The sequence below is a fragment of the Staurois parvus genome, unplaced genomic scaffold (assembly GCF_062004578.1).
Source record: "Staurois parvus isolate SC_StPar_1 unplaced genomic scaffold, SC_StPar_1.0 ptg000191l, whole genome shotgun sequence".
NCBI lineage: Eukaryota > Metazoa > Chordata > Amphibia > Anura > Ranidae > Staurois > Staurois parvus.
This window is the reverse complement of record NW_028317987.1, coordinates 8,570,534-8,588,476: the sequence shown is the minus strand read 5'-3', so window position 1 is coordinate 8,588,476 and position 17,943 is coordinate 8,570,534. Positions and strand designations below refer to the sequence as shown.

At 48.5% G+C, this 17,943-nt stretch overlaps 1 protein-coding gene across 1 annotated transcript in view; it reads left to right on the top strand.

Annotated features, from left to right (window-relative positions):
- LOC149461971 (uncharacterized) overlaps positions 1–17,943 on the top strand; it is a 208,482-nt gene that overhangs the window by 60,347 nt on the left and 130,192 nt on the right. The window contains exon 4 of the mRNA XM_089677773.1: positions 2,099–2,914. Within this exon, the coding sequence (XP_089533899.1) occupies positions 2,099–2,914 (816 nt within the window). The remainder of the gene's footprint in view (positions 1–2,098; positions 2,915–17,943) is intronic.

The following is a 17,943-nucleotide window of genomic DNA, read 5'->3' as shown; positions in this document are numbered from 1 at the left end:
CTACAGTAAACATTTAGGCTTCCACTGATTACAGAATACTAATACTGTGAGTCCTGACCCTTATACTATATAACTTGTACATTACATACCCCTGCACTATATACTCTATGTTGTACATTACATACTCCTGACCCCTGCACTATATACTCTATGTTGTACATTACATACTCCTGACCCCTGCACTATATACTCTACGTTGTACATTACATACTCCTGACCCCTGCACTATATTCTGTTGTACATTCCATACTCTTGACCCCTGTACTATATACTCTGTTGTACATTACATACTCCTGACCCCTGCACTCTATACTCTATGTTGTACATTACATACTCCTGACCCCTGCACTATATACTCTACGTTGTACATTACATACTCCTGACCCCTGCACTATATACTCTATATTGTACATTACATACTCCTGACCCCTGCACTATATTCTGTTGTACATTCCATACTCTTGACCCCTGTACTATATACTCTGTTGTACATTACATACTCCTGACCCCTGCACTCTATACTCTATGTTGTACATTACATACTCCTGACCCCTGCACTATATACTCTGTGTTGTACATTACATACTCCTGACCCCTGCACTATATACTCTATATTGTACATTACATACTCCTGACCCCTGCACTATATTCTGTTGTACATTCCATACTCTTGACCCCTGTACTATATACTCTGTTGTACCTTACATACTCCTGACCCCTGCACTCTATACTCTATGTTGTACATTACATACTCCTGACCCCTGCACTCTATAATCTATGTTGTACATTACATACTCCTGACCCCTGCACTATATACTCTATGTTGTACATTACATCCTCCTGACCCCTGCACTATATACTCTATGTTGTACATTCCATACTCCTGAACCCTGCACTATATACTCTGTTGTACATTACATACTCCTGACCCCTGCACTATATACTCTATGTTGTACATTCCATACTCCTGAACCCTGCACTATATACTCTGTTGTACATTACACACTCCTGACCCCTGCACTATATACTCTGTTGTACATTACATACTCCTGACCCCTGCACTATATACTCTATGTTGTACATTACATACTCCTGACCTCTGCACTATATACTCTTATGTTTTACATTCCATAGTCCTGACTTCTGCTCTCCCCCTCCCCCCACTGCTATATATACACATAATATGGATTCTCTTTTGTTCCCCCCATTTCCTCCCACCTGGACATTTTATATCGGATGATGTGATTGGAGCACAGACTTTTACATGGTGATAATAATGTGATAACATCCTCCAACTTTGGACCCTTAAACAGAAAGTGATAATGAGGGAGGAGTCAATACCCCAATGATGGTGGTCTTCAGGATCAGTCCAGTCTTCATCTTGGTTGTTCTCCTCCCATCCTCACTCTCTGACCTCTGGTGGGGCTCAGCCCCGCTGTTCTTCATGACTAAATCATGGACTAAATAAAGAAGTGCAGTACTTCTTGTGTTGGGAAGATGGCGATGAGTGATAGAGGGGGTGGGGACCCTCGTCCTATAATCCCCTCATCACTGTCCCTCCTATAAAAGACAGTTCTGGTTGTTTCCTCACTCTCTGACTAAGGTCCATGAATAAAGAAATGACCTGGTAGGAGATCAGAGGAGCCATTTCCTAGTTCCCTTGAGGGTGGAATTGTAAGCTCCTCAGAGACCAAGCTGCCTGATGTGGGCGGAGTCTTGGTTTGGGGGAACCAATCAGCTCCTGTCTAGTAATCCTCTTTGTCTTTGTATTTTAGTCCATGGCCGGGAGATGAGGAAAACCTCTGAGGATTGTCTCACTTTGTCTCCAGACTGGAAAGTAGACGATGAGGACATCACACAGTATAGTCCAGGAGAAAACCCGGCTCCCTCCAATGTCCATCCGGCACCACCCAGTGTAGATGGACCATCGGATTCCTCGTATCCTGAGGAACCTCAGACTGTGCAGGACCGGGCCGTCCTTCCAACAGGGAAGAGCTTCTCCTGTACTGAGTGCGGGAAGGGTTTCTGTTCTAAATCCGGTCTTAATGTGCATAAAAGATCTCACACGGAAGAGAAGCCGTATTCCTGTCCTGAGTGCGGGAAATGTTTTTCAGACAAGTCTAATTTGTACAGGCATCAGAAATCTCACACGGGGGAAAAGCCATATTCCTGTCCTGAATGTGGGAAATGTTTTTCAGAGAAGTCCAGTCTGCACAAACATCAGAGATCTCACACAGGGGAGAAGCCGTATTCCTGTCCCGAGTGTGGGAAATGTTTTTCACTGAAGCACATTCTTTACATCCATCAGAGATCTCACACGGGGGAGAAACCGTATTCTTGTCCTGAGTGCGGGAAATGTTTTTCAGAGAAGTCCCATCTTTACAGACATCAGAGATCTCACACGGGGGAAAAGTCGTATTCCTGTCCTGAGTGTGGGAAATGTTATTCATTGAAGTCCAGTCTGCACACACATCAGAGATTTCACACGGGGGAAAAGCCATATTCCTGTCCTGAGTGCGGGAAATGTTTTTCACAGAAGTCCCATCTTTATAGTCATAAGAGATGTCACACAGGAGAGAAGCCGTATTTCTGTCCTGAGTGCGGGAAATGTTTTTCAGATAAGTCCAGTCTTTTCAAACATCAGAGATCTCACACGGGGGACAAGCCGTATTCCTGTCCTGAGTGCGGGAAATGTTTTTTAGATAAGTCCCATCTTTACACACATCAGAGATCTCACACAGGGGAGAAGCCGTATTCCTGCCCTGAGTGTGGGAAATGTTTTTCAGTGAGGTCCCATCTTTCCATTCATCAGAGATCTCACACAGGGGAGAAGCCGTATTCCTGTTCTGAGTGCGGGAAAGGTTTTTCAGATAAGTCCCATCTTCACAGACATCAGAGATCTCACACGGGGGAGTAGCCGTATTCCTGTCCTGAGTGATGGAAATGTTCCTCACTGAAGTCCTGTCCTCCTGTACATCAGGGCCCCCACACAACCCTGGAGGTGTATTAGTGCCTTGAGTGCGGTAAATGGATGTTTCTGGACATCCCAGCTCTCATGTGGGGAAGAAGCACACCCTGATATACACCTCAGATATACTCCATGGCTGATCTTCATCATGGAAGAAACAGTCCATAAGGAGATGAGAGGCCCCCAAAGACATGGATGAAGTGTGGGACCGGGTTGCCCGTTGATGGCAGGAGAAGAATAAAAATGGAGTCCTGACCTAGAGCACTGGGCTGATTTCTCATTGGGGTGCAGCCTATATACTAGAGATGGTCTGCACCTACATGGAAGGGGGTCTGCTGTGCTGGGGGAGGGGTTTATGGGAAGGCTGGAGGAGTATATAAACTAGGATGGAGGGGGAGGGAGAATTCAGTTATAATGAGGTAGACAGATCAGACATGTCCGTACTTATTGGGGGGTGGAATTGGGAAAGATGGGGGGAGGACTATGGCAGATGGTAAGAAGGTTCCCATGTTACAACCAGTGGAATTGGTACCATTTGTATGAACATAAAAAATACACAAAATCCGTGTGAACAAGGTGTCGGTGAATGGACAAGGTGTCAGTGAATGAAGGAGGTGTCAGTGAATGAAGGAGGTGTCGGTGAATGGACAAGGTGTCGGTGAATGAACAAGGTGTCAGTGAATGGACAAGGTGTCAGTGAATGAAGGAGGTGTCGGTGAATGGACAAGGTGTTGGTGAATGAACAAGGTGCCGGTGAATGAAGGAGGCGTCGGTGAATGGACAAGGTGTTGGTGAATGGACAAGGTGTCGGTGAATGGACAAGGTGTCGGTGAATGAACAAGGTGTCAAAGAATGAAAGTGTTTGTTCCCCAATGCCAGAAGTGTGCCCAGCACAATAGGTGAGTTGGAAGGTTTGGTGCATGAAGAGAACTAGGATTGAATTGGTATTGCTGAATCTTGGCTTCATTCCTCACATGACTGGGCCATTCATATTCCTGGCTAGGTTCTCTTTCGGAGAGACGGGGGAAATAGGAAAGGTGGTGGAGTCTGTCTGGAACAGGAAAGGGGTGGAGTCTGTCTGGAACAGGAAAGGGGGTGGAGTCTGTCTGGAACAGGAAAAGGGGTGGAGTCTGTCTGGAATAGGAAAGGGGGTGGAGTCTGTCTGGAATAGGAAAGGGGGTGGTGTCTGGAACAGGAAAGGGGTGGAGTCTGTCTCTATGTGAGAAGTGATCTCAGAGCGAGTGTGAAAGAGGACCTAGTTGATGGAGAGTGTGATGAGGCTGAAGTATTAAGGGTGGAACTGCACATGGGGGGCGGTACTACAAAGGTCATCATTGGCGTTTGTTATAGGCCTCCCAGTGTTAATGAGGAGGTGGAGACTCAGCTCCTCCCACAGATGGAAAGGGCTGGGACAGTGATAATAATGGGGGATGGTAACGACCTGGAAAGTGACTGGAGTAATGGTACTGCCGGTGTAAACACAAAACAACCCCTCCTGCCCTCTATGGCCCAGAACAAGGGTGGATAGATGGACCCGGAACTTGAAGAAATTCCCCACCAAGGCATCAAAGGTTGTGCGGCTCTAAACAAGGCTGGGGAAGCCCCACCAATACTGTAAAGTGAAACAAAAAGCGCACCAACCTTGTGCATTACCTCAGTAAAATGTGATTTTATTGGATGTGAAAATATCCTCACAAACAGAAGTATAACAAGCGTGTAAAGTCCTTGGTGAGACTTGACCAATCAGAGACCAGCGCGAGTCTAAACACGAGGGAAGGTTCTCAGAGTCAGGCTGACGCGTTTCGAAGGGAGTCCCTTCTTCATCAGAGCTGACTTGGCAATGACAGCCCTCTTCAATATATACCCTGGGACAGAGGTTGGACCCTCCCACTTGGGTTGGGCAGTCTCGGGAAAGGAGGCGGGACAAAGGTGACATCACAACATGCTCACACAAGCAACAATACATTAAACATCAGGAGGTATAGTAAGAGACATTAGAAACATTCACCGGCATTAAAGCTGTAAGAAACGCAGGGCAGTGTAATATATACATGAGGAGGTCATATAGTCTGTGTATATATATATATCCCCATATAATAAATAATGACATATTGGGAATGCTGCATTGGGGTTCATGGGGATAATATTGTTGGATCAGCACAATGTATAATGAGAGATGAGTTAGTAAAGGCAGCACACTGTACACACGTGACACATAATTACACACATGGATCCTCTTCATGGTCCTACCTGTTAACCCCTCCCAGCCAGTGTCATTAGTCCAGTGACAGTGTATGGGATTATCACTGATCACTCCACTAGGGGATGGCCCACAGTACATATACTGCCACAAAGCGGCCCCTGTGCGCAGGATCATGTTTATAACCGTCATCCTGTTTACTTGCTAGGGGGCACGCGGCATGCAACCGTCCTACCTGCGGCACCGATCATGGCCATGGGTGTCAATCAGCGGGTCCTGGACGGTGATTACTCACAAGAGCCTGGTGATTGCCGGCAAACACTGACAGGGAGGAAGGCTGCATTGTTTTCAATGCAGCTCTCATCCCTGTCAGTTTCCAGCACACTGTTCCAGAGAGCAGCTTTCAGTTTTCCTGATCAGTGTGTTCCTATGAAGCACACCTCCCCCCACCCACTAGTAAAACACTCCCCTCACACAGGTAACCCTTTGATTGCCTAAAAATGTTAACCCCTTCCTCCCCAGTGCCATTAGTACAGTGTCAGTGTTTTTTTTTTGCACTGATCACTGTATTGGTGTCACTGGGGATGTCAGTGACCCCAAGTCAGTTTCCCCCGGTGTCAGAATGTCCACTGCAGTCCTGCCATAAGTCGCTGATCGCAGCTATTGTTAGCATAAAAATTTTAAAAAATCCCAGTATCTATACCGCCATTTGTAAACGCTATAACTTTACGTAAACCAATTAATTTACACGTATTGGGATTTTTTTTTTAGCAAAGACAAGGAGCAGAATACATTTTGGATGAAATTTATGACAATTTGATTTTTAAATTTTTTTACTGGACATGTTTAATAGCAAAAAGTCCAAAATATTGTTTTTTTTCTCAAAATTGTCAGACCTTTTTTTTCATAGTGCAAAAAATAAAAACAGCACAGGCAATAAAATACCACCAAAATAAAGCTCAATTTGTCAGGAAAAAATGACGTAAATTTCATTTTGGTGCAGTGTTGCATGACTGCGCAATTGTCAGTTAAAGAAATGCAGCGCCGTAACAAACCGCTTCCTGACCGCCCTATAGCAGAAATACTGCTACAGGCAGCACAGGTGTGCAAAAAGTCACATATATATATATATATATATATACGTGATTCGTGCTTCCGTGGTTTTCACGCCCCTCCCAGATAGCTTCAGATTGCCCGTCAGTATGCCAGTAATCACATTTAACCCCTTGATTGCCAGGAAGACGCTCATACACAATAAACCTCCATTGCTAGTATGGTGTCTGAACAGATCTATATATGATCAGATCAGCACTATATCAGCGTTCACATTAGTATAGTGTCCCCAAAAATGCAGCATTAACGGGATCAGCCCCGGCACCTGCCAGCACCTGCATTTAGCCCCTACGCTTACCCCCCCTTCTCCTCCAGCAAGTGCAGTGTCAGTAGGTCACCGTCACTGATACATTGTACACAAAACTGCAGTGTTGGCAGAATCAGGCCTGATCTCTGTTAGCACTTGCCGGTAAAATTTGATGACTCTCATATGCAGCAGAGTGCCAGTACTAGTGCCGCGCTACCTTTTGGTTAACTGGCGAGCACCAGCGGCCTAGTACATCCTGGTCTTTCACATACCAGCACTTCAGTATCACTTGGTGACGTGGCAAGTCTCATAAGTGCAGTACAAGCTGGTGTGGTGGTGAGCACAAGTATTGTCCCGCAGCCACCAGGAATTCGCACACAGGCCTGTAGAGCCCCTAGTATCCTTCCAGATGTGCTTGCAAATCCCAATTGGCAGCCCACAAATTCTGCAGCATCCGTACTTCCCCCTTTTACTGCCCAACCCAGAATTCAGGTGGAAACAGCAAATTTAACTCCTCTCCTTGATTTTTTGGAGCTGTTTTTCACGGAATATCTGTATGCATTGTTTGTGGATCAAAGCAATTTATATGCACAACAATGTATCGCCGCCAACCCAAATTCAAACCTTGCCAGACCATTCGCATGGAAACTCATTACGGTTTTCAAATTTACATTTTTTTGGGCCTAACCCTCAACATGGGCATTACTAAAAGAAATGAATTGCAGTTGTATTGGTCCGCAGACCCGATTCATCATATGCCGTGTTCTCTGCTGCCATGGCCAGGCATAGATATGAGAGTATAATGTGTTTTATGCATTTCAATGACAATACACTCCGTCATCCTCGGGGTGACCCTGAATTTGATCCACAAAATTCAGCCCCTCGCAAATCACCTTAACCTAAAATTTGCAGATGTCTATATTCCCCAGCAAAACATCTGCGTTGATGAGTCCCTCATTCATTTTTCTGGCCACCTTGCATTCAAACAATTTCTCCCCAGCAAGCGTGCCAGATATGGGGTCAAGATGTAGAAGACCTGTGAGAGGACAACAGGCTATACTTATAAGTTTCAGATTTACGAGGGAAAAGATAGTCACGAGGAGCCCCCTGGATGCCCAGACTACATGGGGAGCAGTGACAAAATAGTTTGGGACTTGGTGTCATCATTTCTCCATATGGGGTACCACTTATACGTGGACAATTTTTATTCAAGCGTGCCACTATTTAGACATTTGTACAATCTTGGAACTGGCGCATGTGGCATCGTGTGACCTAATGTGTGCCCACCATTAGAAGTGGGTGGATGCAGGGTGGTATATTCTAATGGTGGGCATACCACACACTTTTTCTGCCAGAGATTTCTTCTCATTTTTTCATTCAGTCCACAGGCTGCATACAAAAAAAAGAACATAGTATATATACCCAACAAGGATCATCGATGTACTGGTACATCCCTGGACTTTGAATGGTTATACCAGGATGATGCCTACAGCTGCAGGCCTCATCCTGGTATCATTTTTTTCAGCCGGCGATCGGCTTTCATGTAAAAGCAATCCTAGTGGCTAATTAGCTGCAAGATTGCTTTTACAAGCAGTGGGAGATGATGTCCCCCCTCCCCCGCTGACTTCCACGGCCTTCTCGGGCAGTCCCGTGCCATCAGGGGAACCTGAGAATGCAGCCGGTGTTTCTGCCAGCTGACCATAGAGCTGATTGGAGACCAGAATGGTGCCAATCATCTCTATAGTCTAAGAATTCGGAAGCTACAAGCATTTCATCACTTCAGTTTAGTAGGATATAAACAGCGCCATTTGTAAATTGGGAAAGCATCTGATCACACAGATCTTTGTTTGATTAGATATTGTAAGTAGAGATGAGCGAATCGAACTTGGCGAAGTGGAATTCGTTTAGAATATTGGGAAATATTCGATTCGCGCCGAATCCGAAAATTAGCCAACTTCGGATGCACGAATCGAATTTTCCCAAAAATGGCGGCGACATGTGTGGCGACGGAGCGGGGATCTCTGGGAAGGCGCGCAGACAAGGCACGCTGACCCATAATGCATTCATTCATGACATGTGATCGCATTAGCCAATCAGCAGCCAGCCAGCCAGCACTGTGTAATGGTGGAGCTATAAATTGCGGCCATCTTAGAATTCTCCATTAGCCTCCGGTCATTCAAGAGAGACAGACCTGTCAGTATTAGGGACAGAGTTAGGGCCAGAGAGACTTTAGGGCCACAGAATCGTTACTTAGGGACACAGAATAGTTACTTCGGGACACAGAATTGTTACTCAGGGACAGACACAGAATTGTTACTCAGGGACACAGAATTTTTACTCAGGGACACAGAATTGTTACTGAGGGACACAGAATCGTTACTCAGGGACACAGAATTGTTACTCAGGGACACAGAATTGTTACTCAGGGACAGACACAGAATTGTTACTCAGGGACACAGAATTTTTACTCAGGGACACAGAATTGTTACTGAGGGACACAGAATTGTTACTCAGGGACACAGAATCGTTACTCAGGGACACAGAATCGTTACTCAGGGACACAGAATTGTTACTCAGGGACACAGAATCGTTACTCAGGGACACAGAATCGTTACTGAGGGACACAGAATCGTTACTGAGGGACACAGAATTGTTACTCAGGGACACAGAATTGTTACTCAGGGACAGACACAGAATTTTTACTCAGGAACACAGAATTGTTACTGAGGGACACAGAATCGTTACTCAGGGACACAGAATTGTTACTCAGGGACACAGAATTGTTACTCAGGGACAGACACAGAATTGTTACTCAGGGACACAGAATTGTTACTCGGGGACAGACACAGAATTGTTACTCAGGGACACAGAATTGTTACTCAGGGACACAGAATTGTTACTGAGGGACACAGAATCGTTACTGAGGGACACAGAATCGTTACTGAGGGACACAGAATCGTTACTCAGGGACACAGAATCGTTACTGAGGGACACAGAATCGTTACTCAGGGACACAGAATTGTTACTCAGGGACACAGAATCGTTACTCAGGGACAGACACAGAATCGTTACTCAGGGACAGACACAGAATTGTTACTCAGGGACACAGAATTGTTACTCAGGGACACAGAATTGTTACTCAGGGACACAGAATTGTTACTCAGGGACAGACACAGAATTGTTACTCAGGGACACAGAATTGTTACTCAGGGACACAGAATTGTTACTCAGGGACACAGAATTGTTACTGAGGGACACAGAATCGTTACTCAGGGACACAGAATTGTTACTCAGGGACAGACACATAATTGTTACTCAGGGACACAGAATTGTTACTGAGGGACACAGAATTGTTACTGAGGGACACAGAATTGTTACTGAGGGACACAGAATTGTTACTGAGGGACACAGAATTGTTACTGAGGGACACAGAATTGTTACTCAGGGACAGACACAGAATTGTTACTCAGGGACACAGAATTGTTACTCAGGGACACAGAATCGTTACTGAGGGACACAGAATCGTTACTGAGGGAAACAGAATCGTTACTGAGGGACACAGAATTGTTACACAGGGACAGACACAGAATTGTTACTCAGGGACACAGAATTGTTACTCAGGGACACAGAATTGTTACTCAGGGACACAGAATTGTTACTCAGGGACAGACACATAATTGTTACTCAGGGACACAGAATTGTTACTGAGGGACACAGAATCGTTACTCAGGGACACAGAATCGTTACTCAGGGACACAGAATCGTTACTCAGGGACACAGAATTGTTACTCAGGGACAGACACAGAATTGTTACTCAGGGACACAGAATTGTTACTCAGGGACACAGAATTGTTACTCAGGGACACAGAATTGTTACTGAGGGACACAGAATCGTTACTGAGGGACACAGAATTGTTACTCAGGTACACAGAATTGTTACTCAGGTACACAGAATTGTTACTCAGGGACAGACACAGAATTGTTACTCAGGGACACATAATTGTTACTGAGGGACACAGAATCGTTACTGAGGGACACAGAATCGTTACTCAGGGACACAGAATCGTTACTCAGGGACACAGAATCGTTTAATTAAAGAGTATGTCAGACAACACGCAGAGGAGTGGCAGAGGAGGCAATGTTTCAGGAGCGAGCAGACGTGGCATCAGAGGAAGGGGTCGAGGCAGCACTAGTCGCAGCCAGAGGCCAGTGCTCCCGGTGTCATCCAGTGGTCATGTCTCCACCGACAACCCTGCCGTCATCGATTGTTTGGCTCGGTCGTCTTCCTCTTCCCAGGTCACCTCTGACACCTACAGCCAACGGTCGGTGGGTACGTCAGACACAACCGTTAGTTGGCATGGCCCGGGAGCAAGCCCACTGAAATCACGTGTCCTCGACCTGCCCCTGTCCTTTGGTGTTCCCTCACCAAGCGAAGTATCGCATGCTGTGGGCTCAGCCCCACTGTACAGTGAGGAAGAGCTAACAGAGGGCGGTCAGGAACGGGGGAAGACATCCGCCTCTTCAGCAGCCAGGCGAAGAAGTACTGGCGAGGAGAGTGGCTCGGTAGCCGGTCTAGAGACAGGTCAGTCTCCTGACCCACACGCAGCCGAGGGGGCTAGTAGTGAGGCGGAGACCCTAATTGATGATGATGAGGCTGATCGCACTTGGCAGCCTCGTCGTCATCAGGCTATTGCTTCCGCATCATCAGGAGAAGAGGGTGGCAGCTTGGCAGCGAGCAAAACAGTCGGTGGGTTGCCCAGGAGGCAGCAGGGTCGCAGCAGTGTCAGTGGAGGCAAACGGCAACGGAGTAGAGCACCAGCTCCACTGCAGCCTACCACCACGGCCAGTAGTGGTGCCTGTGTGCACGGAGGAAGTAGCAGTCAGCCAGTGAGGAGTAGCGGGGGCAAAGTTTCCTACTCGGCAGTGTGGCAATTTTTCGTCAAGCCGCCCGAGGATGTAAACGTAGCCGTATGTCGACTATGTGGCCAGAAAGTCAAGCGTGGCCAGGGGGCCCATGTTGGGACTACAGCGTTGCGTCAGCATATGCAGCGTCGCCATTCGGTGGCCTGGGAAAACCGTGATAAAGATACGGCGGTTCTGCCTGCCCCAGCCCCCGCTCCATCACCCGCTCCGTTACTTGCTCCGTCACCCGACGTCAATCGCCCTCTATCAGCCAGTCAAGGCTCCAACACCTCTGCTGAGGGGAGTTGTCGCTCGTTGGCATCTTCCGCTCGTTCAGATGCTCCTTCTCCTGCTACTCCTCTTCACGGATTCCGTCAGCAGTCTTTCTTGGAATCCGTTTCCAAGAGACAACAGTTTGCGAGCACGCACCCGACGGTGCAGAAGCTGAACGTCCTCCTGTCCAATTTGCTGGTGCTGCAGTCCCTCCCTTTCCAAGTGGTGGACTCAGCACCTTTCCGAGAAATGATGGCTTGTGCCGCGCCGCGGTGGAGAGTGCCAAGCCGGCATTTCTTCGCCAAAAAGGCAGTGCCAGCCCTGCATTCACATGTAGAAGAGATGGTGGGCCAGTCTTTGAGCATGTCGGTCTCTGCCAAAGTGCACGGCAGCGCCGACGTGTGGAGCTGTAACTACGGTCAGGGACAGTACATGTCATTTACGGCCCACTGGGTGAACGTGGTGCCGGCACAGCCGCACCAGCAACTTGGACAGGTCACGCCGCTTTTGCCTCCACGTTTGCACGTCCTTGGTCCAGCAAAGATGTCCGCCTCTACCACCTCTTCTTCCGCCGTGTCCTCAGCCGCCACCCCCGTGCCAAGTCCCATTACCCGACCGGCATATCACATGTGCAGGGCGCAACGGTGTCACGCTGTGCTGCACCTGGTATGCCTTGGCAAACGTAGTCACACAGGGGAGGAACTTCTGAGTGTAATAAACAGAGAAATCGACAGATGGCTGTCTCCGCGCAAACTGAAAATCGGAACCATGTTGACCGACAACGGAAAGAACATGGTGTCTGCTCTGCGTCAAGGAAGGTTGTGGCATGCGCCATGCATGGCTCACGTGTTCAATCTGGTTGTCAAGCGGTTCCTAAAATCCACCATCCCACTGCAAGACATCCTTAAAATGTCACGTAAACTTTGCATGCATTTCAGCCATTCCTACACCGCAAAGCACACCCTCCTTGAGCTGCAGCGGCAGAATGGAATTCCACAGCATCGCCTGATCTGCGACGTTGCAACAAGGTGTAATTCAACCCTACATATGTTAGACCGCCTTTACGAACAGCGAAAGGCCATCACCGATTTCCTGATGTTACAAGCGGATAAAGGTACTCCCCTGTGTAACTTCGATGTCAGCCATTGGCAGCTCATGCGTGACACCTGCCGCTTGCTCAGGCCCTTTGAGGAGGCCACGCTATTCGTGAGTCGGCAGGACTATGGGATGAACGACGTCATTCCTCTGTTGCACGTCCTGGAACAAATGCTGTTAACGATGGCTGGTCAGGGTGCGGTAGACGTGGCGCACAGATCTCAACGCCACATGACCCCTGTGGGGGCAGGACAGGAAGAAGAGGAGGAGGTAGAGGAGGACATTGGTGCTCAGGAATTATTGAGTGAAATGGGTGGTTTTTCCACTCAGCGGACAGGAGTGGAGGAGCAGGAGCATCTGGTAGAGGAGGAGGAGGAGACAGAGGACCCAGACGCACCGTGGCAGTATGCTGTGGAGATGGAGGCAGGGAGTCCCTCGCATTCCTTGGCACAAATGGCCCATAGCATGCTCGGTTGCTTGCGTAGCGACAGCCGAATAATAACCATCAGACAGAGGGATGACTTTTGGCTCTCCACCTTGTTGGACCCTCGCTACCTTTCAAAAATGGTGGCCTTTTTCACACCTGCTGAGAGGGAGGCCAAAATAACGTACTATAAAAACCACCTATGTAGTCAGTTGGTCTCTGCCTTTCTGCGCCAACGTCCATCCTCAGACACTGTGGGCCCTGTGCGCTCGCGTTCCGCTGCCATGGCAGCAGGGGAGGGGTGGGGTGGTAGGAGCAGTGGCAGCTCCACCAGCAGCGGCTGCCTCAGTCTGCAGTCGATGATGAGTAGCTTTCTTCACCAGCGCAGTGAGGAAACTACTAACCAGCCGCAGCAGCAGCAGCAGCATCAGGTGGACCTGGAGCAGGACCTCAAACAACAGGCTTGGGCCTACTTGGACAGCACCCTGCCAACCGAGGTAGACAATCCCCTTGACTACTGGGCAACGAAACTTGACCTTTGGCCCCAACTAGCTGAATTTGCCCTTGAAAGGCTGTCATGCCCTGCCAGTAGCGTGGCATCGGAGCACGTGTTTAGTGCGGCAGGAGGTATTGTAACTCCGCGGAGGACACGACTGTCCACCCAAAGTGTGGAGAGACTCACGTTTGTGAAAATGAATCAGGCGTGGATTAGTCTGGATTTCAAACCACCAGTTCCTGACACAACTGACTAAATCCGCCATGAATCATGCCCCAAACATGTTATTATTTTTAACATAGGCCTCTGTATGGCCTTCAATTTAAGCTGCTTACGCTTCGCCACTCTGCCATGGGCCCCTGTACCGCCTCCTCTTGCTGCTGCCAGGTCCAGAGTGTGTCATGGGTCCCTGTACGGTCTCCCATTGCTGCTGTCTCCATCGCCACACTCTGCCATGTGCCACTTTTAGGTCTCCTCACACTGCTGGTGGGTTCCATTTTGTCATAGGGTGCTGGCAGATTACGGGCCTCCCATTGCTGCTGCCAGGCCCGTAATCTGCCATGGGCCCCTGTACCGCCTCCTCATGCTGCTGCCAGGCCCGTAATCTGTCATAGGCCCCTGTACCGCCTCCTCATGCTGCTGCCAGGTCCAGAGTGTGTCATGGGTCCCTATACGGCCTCCCATTGCTGCTGTCTCCATCGCCACACTCTGCCATGTGCCAATTTCAGGTCTCCTCACACTGCTGGTGGGTTCCATTTTGTCATAGGGTGCTGTATGGCCTCCCATTGCTGCTGCCAGGCCCGTAATCTGCCATGGGCCCCCGTACCGCCTCCTCATGCTGCTGCCAGGCCCGTAATCTGTCATGGGCCCCTGTACCGCCTCCTCATGCTGCTGCCAGGTCCAGAGTGTGTCATGGGTCCCTGTACGGCCTCCCATTGCTGCTGCCAGGCCCCTAATCTGCCATGGGCCCCCGTACCACCTCCTCATGCTGCTGCCAGGCCCGTAATCTGTCATGGGCCTCTGTACCGCCTCCTCATGCTGCTGCCAGGCCCGTAATCTGTCATGGGCCCCTGTACCGCCTCCTCATGCTGCTGCCAGGTCCAGAGTGTGCCATGGGTCCCTGTACGGCCTCCCATTGCTGCTGTCTCCATCGCCAGACTCTGCCATGTGCCACTTTCAGGTCTCCTCACAGTGCTGGTGGGTTCCATTTTGTCATAGGGTGCTGGCAGATTACGGGCCTCCCATTGCTGCTGCCAGGCCCGTAATCTGCCATGGGCCCCTGTACCGCCTCCTCATGCTGCTGCCAGGTCCAGAGTGTGTCATGGGTCCCTGTACGGCCTCCCATTGCTGCTGTCTCCATCGCCAGACTCTGCCATGTGCCACTTTCAGGTCTCCTCACACACTGCTGGTGGGTTCCATTTTGTCATAGGGTGCTGGCAGATTACGGGCCTCCCATTGCTGCTGCCAGGCCCGTAATCTGCCATGGGCCCCCGTACCGCCTCCTCATGCTGCTGCCAGGCCCGTAATCTGTCATGGGCCCCTGTACCGCCTCCTCATGCTGCTGCCAGGTCTAGAGTGTGTCATGGGTCCCTGTACGGCCTCCCATTGCTGCTGTCTCCATCGCCACACTCTGCCATGTGCCACTTTCAGGTCTCCTCACACTGCTGGTGGGTTCCATTTTGTCATAGGGTGCTGTATGGCCTCCCATTGCTGCTGCCAGGCCCGTAATCTGCCATGGGCCCCCGTACCGCCTCCTCATGCTGCTGCCAGGCCCGTAATCTGTCATGGGCCCCTGTACCGCCTCCTCATGCTGCTGCCAGGTCCAGAGTGTGTCATGGGTCCCTGTACGGCCTCCCATTGCTGCTGTCTCCATCGCCACACTCTGCCATGTGCCACTTTCAGGTCTCCTCACACTGCTGGTGGGTTCCATTTTGTCATAGGTTGCTGTATGGCCTCCCATTGCTGCTGCCTCCACCGCCACACTGTGGCTCCACACTCTGGTTTTGGCCCCGTGACTGCCCAAATGAGTGAAGTGTGCGGTGATTCTAAGATCGACGGCACTCATCTGCATGTCATACTGACTGACAGTATTATTTCTCTTCCCCAGCAGACTCCTAGGACATTTAAATTAAAGGTACAGTGTTCTGCACTAATATAAAGGCTCTCTGAAGCCTAGAAACACCCTTTTATAAGTTAAATTTGCAGCGAATATATTCGACTCAAATCAAATTTATTCCTCGAATTCGCCGAATCGAATTTTTGAATACTTCGCTCATCTCTATTTAGAATAATTACCTCGGTAAAGAAAGCATTAAAAAAAAAAACTCTTACTTACCTTGGCAATTATCCCACTTCTGACACCACTGAAAGTAAGTAGGTGGTCTTTTTCCTGTTCCTTGGGGCCCCCTCAAGATATCAACGGTCACACCTGGACACAGCTACGAGATCTCGGAAAGTGAATGCACTCAAGTCACCTCAGTTGCGATTGCAAACACTTCAGTTTTGTTGGCATAACATCAGGGTTATTATACTGTAGTCTTTGGGCAAACACACCCTCAGACCATCCAATCAGATACATGGACATTTTTCTACCTTAAGTCAACAATTATTTGTATGAGGTTTGCATTTTCACTCTTCTGCTTTAACTATCATACCATATCTGGTCCAACGCCCAGACCATGGCTGGAATCTGACCCAACGCCCAGACCATGGCTGGAATCTGACCCAACGCCCAGACCATGGCTGGAATCTGACCCAATGCCCAGACCATGGCTGGAATCTGACCCAATGCCCAGACCATGGCTAGAATCTGACCCAACGCCCAGACCATGGCTGGAATCTGACCCAACGCCCAGACCATGGCTGGAATCTGACCCAACGCCCAGACCATGGCTGGAATCTGACCCAAAGCCCAGACCATGGCTGGAATCTGACCCAACGCCCAGACCATGGCTGGAATCTGACCCAACGCCCAGACCATGGCTGGAATCTGACCCAACGCCCAGACCATGGCTGGAATCTGACCCAACGCCCAAGTTGTGGTTAAAACTTTGTAGAAATGAGAGTAAACCTTATCTGCTTTTTTGTAAAATTTGCAAAAACACTCATTTCTACATGAAGCTGACATAGACAGTTTTTTTAGTGTGTACATATCTCATATATGTATATTAAACTAGCATCTTGTATTAGTGTATACAAAATGGATTCAGTTATATTCCATTTAATCCTTTCAGAAAGGATCTAGAGAACCTCCATTGTGTTGATGTACGTTATTTTAAGTATTAAGTTAGGTTTTTGCAGATATATTAGAAGTTTAATGGAACTGTTTTAGTTTGCTGAAGGATGTATCAACAAAAGATAACATGACCCTGAAGTTTTCTTTGCCCGGCTATTTCTCAGAAAACTAGCAAAAACAGTTTATACCAAGAAATGTATATGTCATGTTTCATGTAGTCAGCTCATGATGGAAACTTACAAGTTACAGTTCTAGAACTCGCTCCCCCCCCCCTTATTATTTCTGTATCCTATATAATCTTAGTAATGTCTAATAAACTTTGACCATCTCTGAACATAAGCTGCCGTTATTTCCGTGTTCCAGGGGTGTTCCCAGAATTCTGCTGATAAACCAGGAATCTCTCCACAGACCGGGGGTCTCTGAGGGGATAAGAAAATCAATCCTTTCACTTACCTGACCTAAATCCAACAGAACACCTCTAGGATATCATGTTTTGGTCCATCCGACGCCACCAGGTTGCAACCAAACTGGATATCGTATGTAGTCTCCAGCGCCTCAGGATATGCACAGCCAAAAGGGAAGCCAAGAGAACGAGGACAGCGACAACCAAAGGAAATGCTTCAGGGGTGCAGCCCTCCTCAGACGGGGAGATCAGCCACTAGATAGAGAATAAACAGGTGCGCACACACCTTGTGCATTATCCAAGGTTTATTGGAAGGTATGAAAAATAAAACCATACTCACGGGTGAAGCATGTATCTAAAAAGCATTTGCATAATGACGATGGCCACAACGGCAAGCAAGATGTTCCAAGTGTCAGTGCGGTCAAATGGCTGAGGCGTTTCGGGGATGAATCCCTTTCCTCAGAGCTCCTGACCAGCCTCTGATGCAGATGTGTAATGGATGGATGATGGGAGTCTTGCTGGTGATATCTTATTAGGACCCTCCCCCGATGTTGTCAGGCATGAATACAAGCACATGGGGGCCATAC